The sequence below is a fragment of the Perna viridis genome, chromosome 6 (assembly GCF_037379345.1).
Source record: "Perna viridis isolate PV_CMFRI_1.1 ecotype Kerala chromosome 6, ASM3737934v1, whole genome shotgun sequence".
Lineage (NCBI taxonomy): Eukaryota > Metazoa > Mollusca > Bivalvia > Mytilida > Mytilidae > Perna > Perna viridis.
Window position 1 is genome coordinate 37,375,506 of NC_142450.1, and position 15,595 is coordinate 37,391,100.

Consider the following 15,595-nt stretch of genomic DNA (forward strand, 5'->3'; position numbering starts at 1 on the left):
TAATAGGAGCCATGTTTACATTTGACCTATATTATCATCAAAAACTTTTAAGTAGATAACCCAAGGATGCAGGTGACCACATTTGGTAATAATCTACTAAGCGGTTTCAGAGTAGAATATTTTTAAAGAAAAGTCAACAACAGACAACAATGGATGCTAAGTGAAGACAATACAGCTCACATTGGGGTCCATGTGACCTGAAACCCTCATCGGAGACATTTTTCATCATTTTACTGAAACATTTGTGAGAGGTACGAAAAAGCAATTTATCAGGTACAATCTTTTGGGCCTAGTATTAATTCTGATTCACAATTCAGTTATTTTTTAGAGTTAACATGGACTTTCTGTGTACTCATTTTGTATCAAGAGGAAATATAATGTGTAAATAATGCCATTCTTCATCTTATTTGAAAGTTTTAAGTTTAAATCAAAACTCTGGGAAGAAAAAGAAATTCTAGACAATACATTTGTTGATACAAAGCGGAGCAAGCTAATCCTTTTGTAAATTATTGGTATGATCACAGTTACTATGAAAGTATTATTGTTTGTGGGATACCAATTTTCATGGTTTATGTGGGCTGAGTAAACCACAAAATTCAGTTCCCAATGAAAAAGACATTTCATTTTTATTTGTATGGTAGAGTTGTCAAATCCATGAATTTATGAATCTAAGACTGATAATTTTCCCCATAACCAGGAAAATTGGTAACAATGAATAAAAGTACTTTCAAAGTTAATATTGTATTAAATATAGAAGTCTGTAAACTTATTAATTTTCTCAGTTACTAATTTTCGCAGATTCTGTCAAGTGAACATATTTGCAGGTTTCAATTCTCATTGTTTCAAAAATATGATGAGCGTAAAATAATTTCAAAAATAAAATTTTGCATGTACTATTTTCACTGCAAAAATTAGTACACTACCAAAATAAGTATGTTTACAATAACTGTTAGTGTTTGTACCTGTTGTAATGAAATAATATCACTAACAGACAATAATGAAAATAAATTATAAATAATAAATTTGGAATTTATTTCTGAACTGAATAGATTTCTTTCAAATAAATATACATGTGGAAAAAATTGTTATCAACCCAAAAATATAAATAAATACAACTGCCAAATACTTAATAAAAATGTTCAGTCTGTTTAATGCTCTCTAGACAGACCCAAACTCCTTCATCCAGTTCTGATACTTCTCCAGATCCTGTGCAGACACACTTTTGTTGACCTTTTTAATGGCCATTTCAAAGTCTTCCATATTTGGAGGAATTTCAAGTTCCTCTTTCGGAATGTTCCGGACCTGTTCTGGGGTCAAACCACTGATTCTTCTTCTGAATGACATCATGGCTGCATCTCTGAAGAACGTAGATAAAAATGCATTTAGAGTTGTTGAGAAGGATTTGAATTCAAGACATGAACATTTTATGAGTCCAATTTTTTTCAATAAAAATTATTCAGACTTATCACTCTAAAAAGTGATTTCTACCAACTTTCCTTAATTGTTTATTCACAAGCCAGTTTATACATCCACTTGTGGTAATACAATGTATACTGTTAAAACTTAATTCATGTTCCTTATGACCCCAAAAATTGAAAACAAGAGGCTCCCAGGAGCTGGAATTGCTCACCTGGTTCAACTTTAACTTTCAAAGGCAACAAATTTAACCTTTGTTGTCCAAAAATTTTGACTCCAGAATACTTTGGTAGGACTTATTATAAGGATCATTTCATCAATTGAAAGTTCCTTTCTTTCTATCATATTTTTCAAGATATTGGTTGAAAACTGTAAAAAGACGTCAATTTTCACCTTTCAAGGGCAATAACTCTTACAAGGTGTCATCTGACAACTTTGATCCCTGAAGACTTTTGTATGCCTTGTAATAAGGATCATTTCAGCAACTGAAAGAATTTAGATAAACCTAACGGTATTGGAGATATAATATGCAAAATATTACTGTCTAACCTAGTGTCAGGACAAAAACCCCCATGAGAAATTATTTTATCAATTATGAATAAATAATAATATTTCTATTAATACTGAAAGTGTAAAATTTGAAATTTAATTTCTTTGCAACATATATTACATGAACTAATGTATCATAAAAATGTATAAATACTGGAATACTATCATTAAAATAATAACAGTTGTCAAATATGCACTCTTTTAAAAGGAAATATATCTAAAAGCAGTCATTTTGTTTTCATTTTAGAAAGTGAATTACTGGCAGCTTTTCTCATTTCATTGATGGAATTTCAAATGATTCTGGTAATAAGAACTACAATATCAAATATAAAATGAGTACACCCTTTAAAAAAATACACAGAAATTGAACCATTTTATTACATGTCAGAAATTTCCTAATTATACTAAACAGAAATGCAGTACCAATATAAAAAGAACATAAAACAAAAGAAAAAAAATACAAAAATACAAAAAAAAACCAAATAAAAATAAGTATATATTTTTACATTAATACTAAGCTTATTATAAGATGGGGGGCGGGGCTTTTACCAGGGTGCTAATGTCCTAGACCCTTCTGACACCTATGTTCTATTTTTTTGTAATGGCAGCCACATTTTTTGACAGATCAAAAATCCCCATGTCAGTTCTATGCAGGATACCCCAAGGAACATTCATCATTCATACTAAGTTTAGTCCCAATTGGTCAAGTAGTGTCAAAGGAGAAGATTTTCGGAAGAAGTAACATTAAAAATGGCCAAAAAATGTCAAAAAATGGGCAATAATTCCAACATGGCTTAAAAGATTAAAACAAAAATTAGATCACAGGTAGATTTCACCATGCTGAACTCTTTTACTCTGTCAGAATTTTGCTAAACCTAACAATTTTGGAAATACATGGGAAAAACTACTGTCTGACCCCTCTGTTTAATTTTTAGTAATGGCATGATACCCCAAGAAACATTCATACCAAGTTTGGTTCCAACTGATCAAGTAGTGTCAGAGGAGAAGAGTTTTAAAAAGTTGTTAATAATGACGACAGGACGCCAAGTGATGGCAATATCTCACATTGCCTTTGGTCAGGTGAACTTAAATAACAAAACACAGATAGTAAATAAACATAAATATTCTTACATCAATATGAGAAATTTATAATGTGTTTAAAAAAAAGCAAAAAAAAAAACACCCAAAAATAATATTTGCCTCACCTTACCCTTACACATTACAAGCTTACCTGCAGACATTAGTGATATCAGCACCAGAATAACCCTCCAGTGTCTCTGCCAACTGAGACAGTTTTACATCTTTAGCTATTTCCAATCCCTTCAGATTGATCTTCAAAAGTTCCTCCCTACCAACAGCTGAAAAAAAATTAATTCAAAATATCTCACCATTGAAATGTCAAAAAGGATAAAACTTCCATGATTTATCTGATTTTCTATTTTGTTTGTTTGATTGATTATGTCTTAACATCCCATGGGAAACATTTCTTGCATTTCAAAACAAGAACAACTGACCATTCAAACAGACCCTGCTTTGTACTAGACCAACACGCTGAAACAGATCTTTATTGTGTGGGGTCACAAATGCAACAGCCTGCAGGTAGGCATGCCCCCCACTCAAACACATTATTCTGACTAAGACCCAACCAGTCTTCACTCAATAAGTAGCAGTCTTTCTAAAAATAAGACAGAAGGCGATTCATACACGTTAAAAAACCCACAGAATTCAGTTTTATTTCTTGTTCAGGAACAGTGACTAATCTCACAACCAGTCTTAGTTTTTCATCTGGTTGTTGCTCCTTTGAGTTAAAATTATATAGATTGTACATGAAATTGGCACTTTGCAAGAGTTATTATTCTTGACTTGGTTTCATTTGGTTGTTTTAAGTGGGATATGAGTGTATATTTTCTCAAAAGAGCAGAAATGATTATCATTATGTGAAAGTATAACATGTGTAGACTGAAAAAGCATTGTTTGTTTGGTGGGTTTTTCTACTCCTTTGGCAACGTCTGAATTTTATGTGGATTAATACTTAAATACTACATACTTGGTGGAAAGTATTTATTTTGCAAACTTTCAACTATTTTACATCTAAGACTTAAGCATATTCTTATGGCAGTGTTGTAATAGTTTTACAATAACAGATCTCATATAACTATACCTGTTGGTAATGGAATGTAGATTCTTTTCTCCAATCTTCTCCGCAAAGCCTCATCCAGATCCCAGGGAAAATTAGTGGCAGCTAAAACCATGACAATTTTCTGTTCCTCACTGTCATCAGCACTTCCTCCAACACCTGACAAATGACAATAGAATGTATATACAGATATAGTGGTATTCTTAGGGAAATGATTTTCATATTGTGAAAGTACTATTGTTTGTTGGGTACCAATTTTCATTGTCTTCATGGGAAGGCCAAACCACAAAATTTGGTTCCCAACCAAAAGAATAATCACATTGCTGTATACACTGAAAACCTTAAAACCATGAACTCATGAATCTAGGAACTTGTGTTTCTTCCCACAAGAATTGGTAACCACGAATTAAAATCCTTTTACCGAGCAGAAATCATACCACTATATAGACAAAAATTATATCTATAATACTATTCTACTAATGATGGATAAAGATTGATAGATTCTTACACACAGTAAAAATTAAAAACTTGGAAATCTATAAAAAACCAGTTGGAAGATTTCCCTGCTCTTTATTTATGAATGAGAGTAAGGATCTTTTTCTTCCTTTAAACACTAAAATTTAGAGGTCATCTACTTTCAGTCAAAGAAAAAGTTGTCATTTCTATTGTGACATTACATTTTGACATTGTTATTACTTACAATACAATGTAACATTATCTATGAAGTTCTATTGACTATGGCATCCTTGAAATACCAGTTGAAGATTGAGTAAAGACATATGAGCATGAGCTCATCTTGCATGGGTCATCTCAACTAGAAAATACCCCTTTAAACTTTAAAGTATGAGATAGTATTATTATATAATGAAGTATTTTCTATTTTTATTTTCATGTTCTAGTGAATACACACAGACATGACCAACGTCATTACTTTGTATCTGGCTGTGAACAAACTGGTATTATAAATTAGACAATAGCTTTACTGTTATTTAATTACTGTAAGTTAGGAAAGATTTTATTGGTTGAACTAATTGAACATGCCTAAGTTTTCCACAACACATGCATACACAGTATTTATCAAGATCATTACAACACAACATATAAGTATACATTTGCCTGGTATGTGTGTTAAGATGTATATAAATATAATATTCATCATAACCTTTACTGAATATATTAAAGGGAAAGAAACCTTTGTATTAAGTTAAGCTCTTATGAAAAATCATACGCTGGTAACCAAAAATAAATAACCTTTAATTCATAATGCACAAGGCTATGCAATATTCTAAATCTTTGAGACATATGTGAATAGCAAAACTCTTCTGTCTGAAGAAATCGATAGTATTGATCATACACAGGATTTATTGATTTTTACTGATAGCCTCCAATTAGCTTGTGACATCACTTAGTCGGTTTGGTACTGATACAAGTACTGCATATTAATATGTAAACAAAGAATATTCTGTAAATATTTCTACAATCCTGTTTTTTAATCACCAAAACATGTTGTTTTGTCAAGCTTATGATTGCATAAATGATAAAAGAGAAATATTCAAACAGTTTTTTGACTGGCAACATGAACATTCTTTGGAAGTAGCCATTAGATTTTCCTCAGACATACTAGTCTTCTGGCTGCAAATACTATCGTTCATCAATGTTGTCTGACATTTGCTTACATGTTGTGCCTCAATCTCTTCTTATTTTTGTATTAAAAATATAGGGGAAAAGTCCCAAATTTGTGCTTTCTTCGGACATTGTAATCAACCACCTATTTACTTTCACTTACAAACCGACTTTGTGACGTCACAGCTTAACCATTCATGGTGGCGCCCATAGGCATGGGAAATTCTAATTCCCTAATAATGAATCACGATTAATTAGCTAAAAAAAGGAAATTACTTTTTTTTCAATTTAATTTTCACTAACATTTAACAGATTAGTTTCGATATTTGTGACTTGCATAATAATATAGTCTTCTCATTTAATGAAACAATTAGAAAAAATCAACACCCAAAGATCCTCAAGGGAGATACAGTAGCATCAATATTATAAACAGAAAGTAATTTATTCAACAATATAAAAAAAGAAATATATTATCAGTAAATCCCATTCTGATCAACATAGAAATGCAGAGCTATGACTTGCAGAGATCTATTTACCTCTTTTCTAAAGCTATTGTACCCAAATATTGAGTCACAGGCAAGAAATGTTGAAGCTATCTACCTAACCAAATGCACGAACCATGAGGTCAGGGAAGAGGGTAGCAATCATTCAACTGAAGTCTCCATAAAAGAACAAAATTTTTAATATATAAACATTCCTAATCAATATACTACCTTCATACATTCCTGGGGGAAAATCAAGATAACACTATTAGCAGGACATTAATTTAAAGTTCTTATGATTTACAATTTTTCAATATTAAATTAAATACTCCTGTAACCAGACCTTCTTTGTCACCAAGCCACAAATAGAACAAATATGTAACTCAAGGAAAAAACAAACCATTTCTTAGTATAGTATAATTCTTCATTTTAATTGGAAGAAAATAATCAGACATCATAACCATGCTGTAACTTGACATAGTTACATTGAAAGTCTGTTATTGATTCTTCTTTAATCCAAATTCAGATTGCTTGAGACAAAAGATTTGAAGAAAATTCAAGTTCGAGATTTTTAAATGATATGGTAGCCTGTAACAATCTTTAGAAAAACTAAAAATACGCATACCATCCATCTGTATGAGTAATTCTGACTTGACTCTGCGACTGGCTTCATGTTCTGAGTCAGAACCTCTCTTAGAACATATAGAATCTATTTCATCAATGAATATTGTACTAGGTGCATAAAACCTGGCCTACAAAATATGACGCAAAGTTAAATCTGTCATTAGTAACATGACTTTTATGAATTTGATGATCTCCAGCAATGCTGAAACATTTACTGTAACCTTAATTTTTTTTGGCGGGAGCCTTCCAATACTTCAATAAAAAATCAACAATCTCTATTTCTTGTACCTATGTCAAAGCCCGAGATTTAGTGGCATTCTGCAATTTTTTCCCCATCTTATGAGAATTTTCAGGTTAAAATGGCAGTAAAGTAATTCAATTCTGGTCAAAACAAATTCATGTGATTTCTGACCTGTAATAAGAACCATTATTATCATTGTAATATGACGAAACATTGCATGCCATCTTTCAAGGAGGGGATGTCACAAATTATTGTAGCAATTGGATTTAATTTCAAATAGAGTCTGTTGGTAAACATAAAACTTGTCACAAAAACAAAACCTCTGCAAATCTACCCCTTTGAGAAAATTTTGAGAAGGAGATCTCATATGTAAGAATTTTTTAAGGTTAACCAGCTTTCAATTCTACAGATTTTCATCTTATTGCTGCATCTGCCCCTACAATAAATTTCATCATAAATAACAATTTTCAGGACCACAATTAATAAGCTTTACAATGATATAAGTCACAAAATGTGCAGTTATCTACTGTTTGGCTAGCAGCATATGAATGTTAGTTATGATAAAAAGACCCACTTTTCTGGTAGAACTTGAGGAATAAATTACCACACATAGTAGGAGAGATCAAAGACTCAAGAAATCACCTTAGGGTCTTCAAGTTAAGGTTGAGAATATGGTTGGAGATTGGATTTAAAAGAAAAAAGTTTCAGTTCATAAATTATTGTGGTGGCTTAAAAAGCCAAGGTAACCAGTGGTACTTGAAGAATTCTTTCACAAAAAACTAATTCCTGAGTTTTCTTTTCTACTTTGAACAAATACGCTTTAGAGCAATTGGAAGCAACATTTAGAAGGTAATGCATGGTTACTTTTGCAGAAACAGTAAGCAAGAAATAGAGAGTAAGGAAGAAACTTTAGATGAAATGAATGATGGGTGATTGAAGGCAAAGTGCAACATACCATATCAAAGAGAATTCGGACCAGTTTTTCTGATTCACCGTGGTACTTGGACGTCAAGGTGGAAGAAGAAACATTGAAAAAAGTTGTTCCACATTCTGTGGCTACACCTTTAGCTAACATTGTTTTCCCAGTACCGGGAGGCCCAACCATCAACACACCCTAAACCAAGGCAAAAAGAAAGCATATAAATAAATATCTTACCATTTCAAACAAGAGTCTTACTAACTGCTCGGATTCCCCCCTGTATTTAGAAGTAAGTGTTGACGAGGATACATTAAAGAAAGTAGTGCCACACTCTGTTGCTACGGCTTTGGCTAACATCGTCTTTCCTGTCCCAGGTGGGCCCACCATTAAAACACCCTATCAATGAAAATTCCCATCTTTATTTTTTGTTGACTGAAATCTATATAGACAATAAAGGAATTTCAAAATAAAAACTCTATCAAAATGGAACAATCATTATGTCGCAATTTATTCATATATATTTACTTATGCAACAGAATACTGGTTTTTCTAATGAATTTAAATCAGAGATCTTTCAAGATACAAGATATTTTCAGGTTACATATTTCTTTGTGATATACAAAATCCTCAGTAGTTATCTCCCTTAATACTAATGATTACCCTCCATGGTCTTCTGATGCCTTTGAAGAAATCAGGGATAACCAATGGCAGAACAACAGCTTCTTGTAATAATTTTTTGGCTTCTGTCAGATCAGCTATGTCATCCCTGAAAAATATCAAATTATATGAAAGTCTATAAAATGTCTGGAGACACATGTTATTACATAAACACATACATAAACAATTTGTTACTTTTCTGGTTCAGGGAGCAATCATTTGATTTTTAGGGGGGGGGCTAGGATCAAATTTGAAATAAAAAGGCAGGGCAGGACTATGATATATGGTTAAACAATTCAGGATGAACAACTGAGTAAAATAAAAAGGCAGGATGCAAGTGGTAGAAAAAATTCAGGATCTTGTTTGAAAAAAAAATCCAGGCCTTTGACAGCTTTCTTACTTGAAAAAGTTGTATTGTAGGAAGCTAAATACCAATAGTTAAAGTAAAAAAATAAAAGTTTGACATAACGTACCAGACTATATTTAAAACATGTACTTAAGAGTCTGAGTTGAAGTTTAACCAAAAGACACTCCTCAGTAAAATATAAAATCTCACTGTGTCTTAATTAGACATTAAAGTATTGTGTTAAATAATTGTGTTATGTTTTATTCCAATTCAATAAATAAACTAAATAACAGGGAGAGCATAAACCTTGAAGTACAAAAGCATAACCCATCTAAAAAAACAGATGGGATATAATCATTTAAACTCTGACTTACCAATTAACATTAGGATTTTTCTGTATGATGTCCCTTTCCAAACCTTCTACAAGACCTTTATCATATCCTGTAGGATCAAATTTCTTCTCACCATCATCATTCTATAAACATATTGATCAACAGTATATATTCTACATGAACAAGTATCTCTGCTTTGAAAGAAAACGTGTGTTTTATACTTTATATTTAAGCAAATTTTCACTCTTCTTATGGCAAAGAAAACCTAAATTCCACCATTATTTCAAACAACAGGAAAGTATATATCATACATTTAACATTGAATATGACATTTATTTATCTTTTCTTTTCTGTTCAAAGTCCAAGGAACATATTTTCCAAATACATTGAACATACCAATTGGTCATATGAACATGGCATTACTTTTAGGTAATAAGATGTCATCAAATCATGATTATATGAACAAATTATATGTCTGCCAATTTCCCTCTTTAAGACATATGACCATATCACAACACAAACTAATATGAACAGTGGTAGCTCTAGATTTTAAATTTCTATGTTAAAAAACACAAAGATTTGGGTGCTAATTGATGTTTTTACCTGACCATGAATAGGCCAAATATCCAAAATATAAATGATTTGGTTGTGTATTTCTAACATCTAAACTATGAAGTCATTCCCTTTTCTACAGTATTCTAATTAGCAGAAACCATATTTGAGAGAAAAGAAGAGAAATAAAGAGTACTCTGGAATTCCATCTGCATATCAGTTTTACACTTTTTATAGATGCATTTGCCACGATTTACCTTGTAAGTATATAAATCTAATATTTAGCATCATTCCTAATTAAAACTTGGCCAATGTTCTGGTAATGTGAATCAATTTAAATTAATTTGCCATTTTTATTTGATTCATTAGTGTTTACACCTGTGATGTTGATATGCTCTGATTGGATGATAAAAATAATGCAGTTGTGTACAGGGACTACCTCAGACTGTGTTTCCACATGAGGTTAAGAAAATAGACAATAATAGTGTCTTGACTTCACATTAAAGGAATTTAAGGATGAGGTGAAGAAACAGGGTTACCCGTTTCGTGACGAATCCTTTTGTTCCTTTTATGTGAAGTAAAGTCATTATTACTGTTTTATACTTTTATCCCAAAAAAAAATTAATGAATGCGGAATGTTATTCCCAATATGAATTCTATAATGTGTTCCCTGTGTGGCTCCTCCTGTATGGGCCAAATAATATAGATGACGTAGACAGGTGTAATTTTTTTTTATCTATTCGTGATTGATTGAAATGGGACAGATTGTGCAAAACATTCAAGCAGTGGGTGTGGCTTAAAGTGATAATATGACATTGGCATATTAAAGCCTTATGAATAAACAGTAAATATGTTTTATATGCGCAAATAGGGAGATTGCAGTATAAATCTTGTTAGAGTATGACCTGAAATCAAAAGAAGGATCGCCAAACAGTAAATATTATCTGTCTGTAGCCATTGAACTTCTTACTTCCATTTCTCATTGATAGTTAACTTGAGTTTCTTTAATGGTTGGTAGGATGTAGCATTGCTGGTTTCTACATTTACTTTCTCTATCAAGACCTAAGGAATTTCTTAACAAAAACTTTGATAAACAATGCGCTGCAACTCTCTGACCAATCACAAATGGGAGACACTAGCCAATTAACAGAGTTTTAATGTTCCAAAACTGAAAGTTATTTGATTAAACTGTGAATAGAACTGTTGAATAGGCAAACGGGGAACGATATTTTACTCTCCCCTGCCCTCTATCTTGCATGCACCTCTCAAGCATAGCATAAAATTTCTGCATGAATCTTCGAAATAATTGCGTAAAAAACCCTTAATTTGGTGTTAACGTGACCTCTGATAAACCATATCCAACCTTCTTTTTGTTGTCTTTGTTGTCCCTGCCCCTATTGTCTCGTCCATAACCAGGAGCACCAGGACGACCACGATCTGGTTGTCTAGATGGTGCTGCTTTACTTGGTCCACCTGGTCGCCTGACAGGTTCAACTTTCTTTGGAGCTGGTCTCCCACCACGGATATTTGGGGAAGGTCTACATGCCAAAATACATGGTTGATGAATACAAGTTATCTGAGGTATTCAAATAATTTTTAAATGTAAGATAACATCAAGGTTATCAAAGAAGCTATAATAAAAAGGGTTTAAACAAGATCTCAACTTTATTATTCTTTATTATTCTTTTAAGAATTCAACAAATGTATGGATCATGACAAAATAAGAAGTACCGGGTAAATATACATTTTTAAAAACTAGCATGATAAAATCTGAAACCAATATGACCGGAAAATAGAAGAAAATCATGTCATTCCAATACACTCCAAAGTATTCTAATACTAGTACCTGTATTCTACAGGAGTTGGTGGTGGCCAAACATCTGGATCTCTTGTTGGTTCTTCATGTCTGGCATAATCTCCAAATGGACTTCCAAAATCATTATCTGGGTATGGTTTAGGATTATTGGACTTAAAACTTGACAGTGTTTCACTAATCTCTTTTATCTGGTCATGTTCCTGACTGATTAAATCTCTTGCCTGAAAACCAAAATATAACAGCTATGTTCCTATACATTGCATCAGTTTTGGGCCAATCAAAATAATGTACCTGAATACCGGTACAATATACCAATCTTACAAGGATGTAACATCATCAAACAGAAGTACATTGTATAATACTTTGTTTCCTTCCATAAATAATGAGAACCAAAAGGCATGTGAGGTTGGTCTGGTCTAAAGTTACTGTGATTGTACAGGCAAAAACAATAGGTGTAATAATAAACATGTAAAATGAATACACTTTTGAAACAGAATTTTCATAATATTTGATCAAAAATTATATAGATGGCCAAATACAAATCATTGATTATGATGTAATATATTTTCCTTCTTAGTAAACAAAAAAACTTCAATTTATATTGTGTAATTCCTTCTCTCACCAAAGTTTCACAATAGTTTGGACATATTATAGTACAAGTCGAAATTATAGTACATGCACAAATGGATATCACACACATGAACAGTTTGTGAAAAACAATGACTTTTTTGTGCGTTTTCTTTTTATGGGTACATTGTGAGAAAATGTCACTGTCAGAAATTGAGGTTTTCTCTTGTTTTGCATGCTGGCCTGGTAGTACTAGCTTCTTGATGTAATGCTCCTTAACATTCAGTTTTATTATTACATCATACCTGCATCCATTTTCTCTTCCTGTCTGCTTCACTGATCGTTGATATAAGTTTCTGGATTTGTTGAAGGACTCCTTGGTAATAAACCAATGATGTGTCATAGTTTCCTAACAGAGCATTCTCTCGCCCTAACTTTGTGTTCTCATCAATCTCTCCAAGCAAAGTAGCTGAACTCATTATGCTGCTTACTTAATGCTTCCAGAAAGAATGCTACCAAAAAGAGAAATAATTACATGTAAGTAAAATACACTTTGTATTTCAAAGACCAAGCTACAATGATTTTCAATGTGACTGCATCATCATAGTAGAAAACACCACTTACATTTAGCAATCATAAAATTTAACAGTCTATTTCGGTCTAAACCTTAAAATATTTCATTTGGTTCATAAATAAACTGTTAGCATTGACCAATTCCATATTGCCTAATGGCAAGACTGTTTATCTTAGAATTAACCTCAGCTTAATGAAATATTTTAACCAAGGGATTCCTCTAGGTTATTTTTTTTGCCAACATATGAGAAAAACATTAATTAGATTCCTTATATAAATATATTTTGAGTACAAATATATTTCTTGTAATAAAAATGACTAATTTTTTTCAAGTATCTTAAATAGTGTGTGCATACAAACACCATTTGGCAGACATAGGGAGACAGTCATTTGTTTTGTATAATGGTAGAAAAGTGTAAAATTGGATTTTGGTAAATTTTGTTGATTAAATATGCATTTGACCATTTATATGTATCTTTTGATGTTTATACAATGTACATGTGTGTGAGTGATGTTTTTTTTTATTCTACTGCCAGTAGTTACAGTGTACTAGGATCTTAAATATTGTATGGCAATGGACAGTAAACAATTTTGTAAAGAATGACATTAGTACCTTGAATAACCAAAACCCTGTATTTTTTTTTCAAAAACCACGTCTAAAAACTCAATAAACTACAATTTTTTTGGTGGTATAGTTGCTCCTTACCTTATTTAAATACACATAAATAAGTTTTTTCATGAAAGAAGTTGTCATTTTACAACACATTCAAAGATCCCAACGCAAATGCAAAGTCTGGCATTGGAAAGACACATGACTTATTTTGAAAATACTGATACTTTACTGATTATTACAGACTTTCACTGGGTAGCTAGAAAGTGTTGGAATATAAAAAAACCTTTTTCAAGTATGTTTACATAACATAGTGAGCAATTATACAACCTAAAATGTATTGTATAGAGATTTTCAGATATATACACTTTGTTTTCGGTTAATTGAGCTACCCACATGACAAGTCTTGTGTTGAGGTTGCACTGCACTCAATAATCCCATTTGGGATTCAGTGTCCAGAGCTATTTTCAGAAAATGGCTCTGGACACTGAATCCCAAAAGGGATTATGCACTCAAGTCTCTGCTAGAGTAGAGATGCGCAAGCTGGAATGTCAATCATAGGGGTGATATAGTTGCTCCTTACCTTATTTAAATACACATAAATAAGTTTTTTCATGAAAGAAGTTGTCATTTTACAACACATTCAAAGATCCCAATGCAAATGCAAAGTCTGGCATTGGAAAGACACATGACTTATTTTGAAAATACTGATACTTTACTGATTATTACAGACTTTCACTGGGTAGCTAGAAAGTGTTGGAATATAAAAAAACCTTTTTCAAGTATGTTTACATAACATAGTGAGCAATTATACAACCTAAAATGTATTGTATAGAGATTTTCAGATATATACACTTTGTTTTCGGTTAATTGAGCTACCCACATGACAAGTCTTGTGTTGAGGTTGCACTGCACTCAATAATCCCATTTGGGATTCAGTGTCCAGAGCTATTTTCAGAAAATGGCTCTGGACACTGAATCCCAAAAGGGATTATGCACTCAAGTCTCTGCTAGAGTAGAGATGCGCAAGCTGGAATGTCAATCATAGGGGTGACACTTCTAGTGTTATGGTAGAGAAGTTCAAAAAATTAAAATAAGAATCAGATATCAGAGCAATCTCAGACTAATCTTGCATATACATGTAGTCACTTTTAGTTCTACGACTACGTGCTGTGATTGTGAATGTGCATTATTGTGATCCAGCCAATATGAGTAAGATCCAAAAATAGCCTATGGGAATTAATCTGAAATGGTGTGATTAAACAATACAAAACCACAAAACAAAAATGACAATAAAATCTACAGACGTACAATATCAAACCTGTAAAATAAAAAACTGCGAAAATATGTTGAATTTTTCGATTTTTCATTTACCGGAAATTTCTCAGAGATTGTAAATTGAAGAACTGATTAGGATTTGCGAATTCCGGAAAGACTCGAAAATTTTGATAAGTATTCCATAAAAATTTCAAATCGTTCCAAAAAAAATTAAACGTTGATTTTTAGTCTCAATCGATCCATTTTTTTATCACTATTATTCAAAACGGTTTAGGAAAAGTTTATTCTGTGAAAAAACCTCTTTAAAACAGAACAAGGAGTTAAATATAAAAGGATTCGCATCTTGCTATATATAAATCTTTGAACAGAATTTAAAAAAAAAAATAACATAAGAATCATCAAAATCAGATTAACAATAAACTCTTTCTATCAATTCTAGTTACAACACCTATTACCTCCTTAAAGCCGCTTACTTTCAAAGGGATGAAGCTAAAAATCTTCAAACACTATATGGCCCTTCGCCATATCACAGCGGTTTGCTCCCTATCAAATATGTAGCCCCACAAGTATATAACCACGCAATTTGTCACCGGGGAAAATGTGTTATGTGTGCGCTTTACAGTTACATTTAGGCCAAGGATTTATATTTAACTCCTTGTTTAGGCGCACTGTTTTGCACACAAAGTTGACCCGGTCTAATTTTGTAAAACTTAAAGGTAAAAGTTGAAATTTGGTGGATGTATTGATTAAGGTTATACATAGACAAGAAAACAAGTGTATGGTACTTGGAATGTTTCAGTACCTTTCCGTATTATGTTCACCCCTGAGCATCATCAGCTTGCTGATTTTCAAAATGCCTTATTTTGCACGAAA

General features: G+C 32.2%; 1 protein-coding gene across 9 annotated transcripts; it reads right to left on the bottom strand.

The window, feature by feature from the left end:
• Positions 1-1,008: 1,008 nt before the first annotated feature.
• LOC148614805 (katanin p60 ATPase-containing subunit A-like 1) lies at positions 1,009-14,863 on the bottom strand. 9 transcript variants are annotated; one of them, XM_088589198.1, is made up of 12 exons: positions 14,756-14,863; positions 12,567-12,773; positions 11,725-11,915; positions 11,242-11,416; positions 9,369-9,469; positions 8,652-8,757; positions 8,028-8,186; positions 6,833-6,959; positions 6,439-6,450; positions 4,127-4,261; positions 3,197-3,323; positions 1,009-1,357 (listed from the first exon to the last, which is right to left on the bottom strand). In XM_088589198.1, exons 2-12 carry the CDS (start codon positions 12,738-12,740, stop codon positions 1,159-1,161), a joined length of 1,506 nt encoding a protein of 501 aa, XP_088445324.1. In that variant the 5' UTR covers positions 12,741-12,773; positions 14,756-14,863; the 3' UTR covers positions 1,009-1,158. The 9 variants fall into 9 exon arrangements, with proteins under 9 accessions (XP_088445324.1, XP_088445319.1, XP_088445320.1 ...); XM_088589193.1 differs by lacking the exon at positions 8,028-8,186 and adding an exon at positions 8,229-8,387; XM_088589194.1 differs by lacking the exon at positions 8,028-8,186 and adding an exon at positions 8,229-8,387 and having other exon boundaries at positions 14,766-14,855.
• Between the last annotated feature and the right edge of the window lie 732 nt (positions 14,864-15,595).

Coding starts and splice junctions, on each gene's coding strand:
- LOC148614805 (XM_088589198.1), bottom strand. CDS start 12,740: ATGAGTTCAGCTACTTTGCTTGGAGAGATTGATGAGAACACAAAGTTA. Junction 6,960..8,027: donor TCCGAATTCTCTTTGATATG/GTATGTTGCACT, acceptor CATATTTTGTAG/GCCAGGTTTTATGCACCTAG. Junction 3,324..4,126: donor CTACATTCCATTACCAACAG/GTATAGTTATAT, acceptor ATTTTTTTTCAG/CTGTTGGTAGGGAGGAACTT.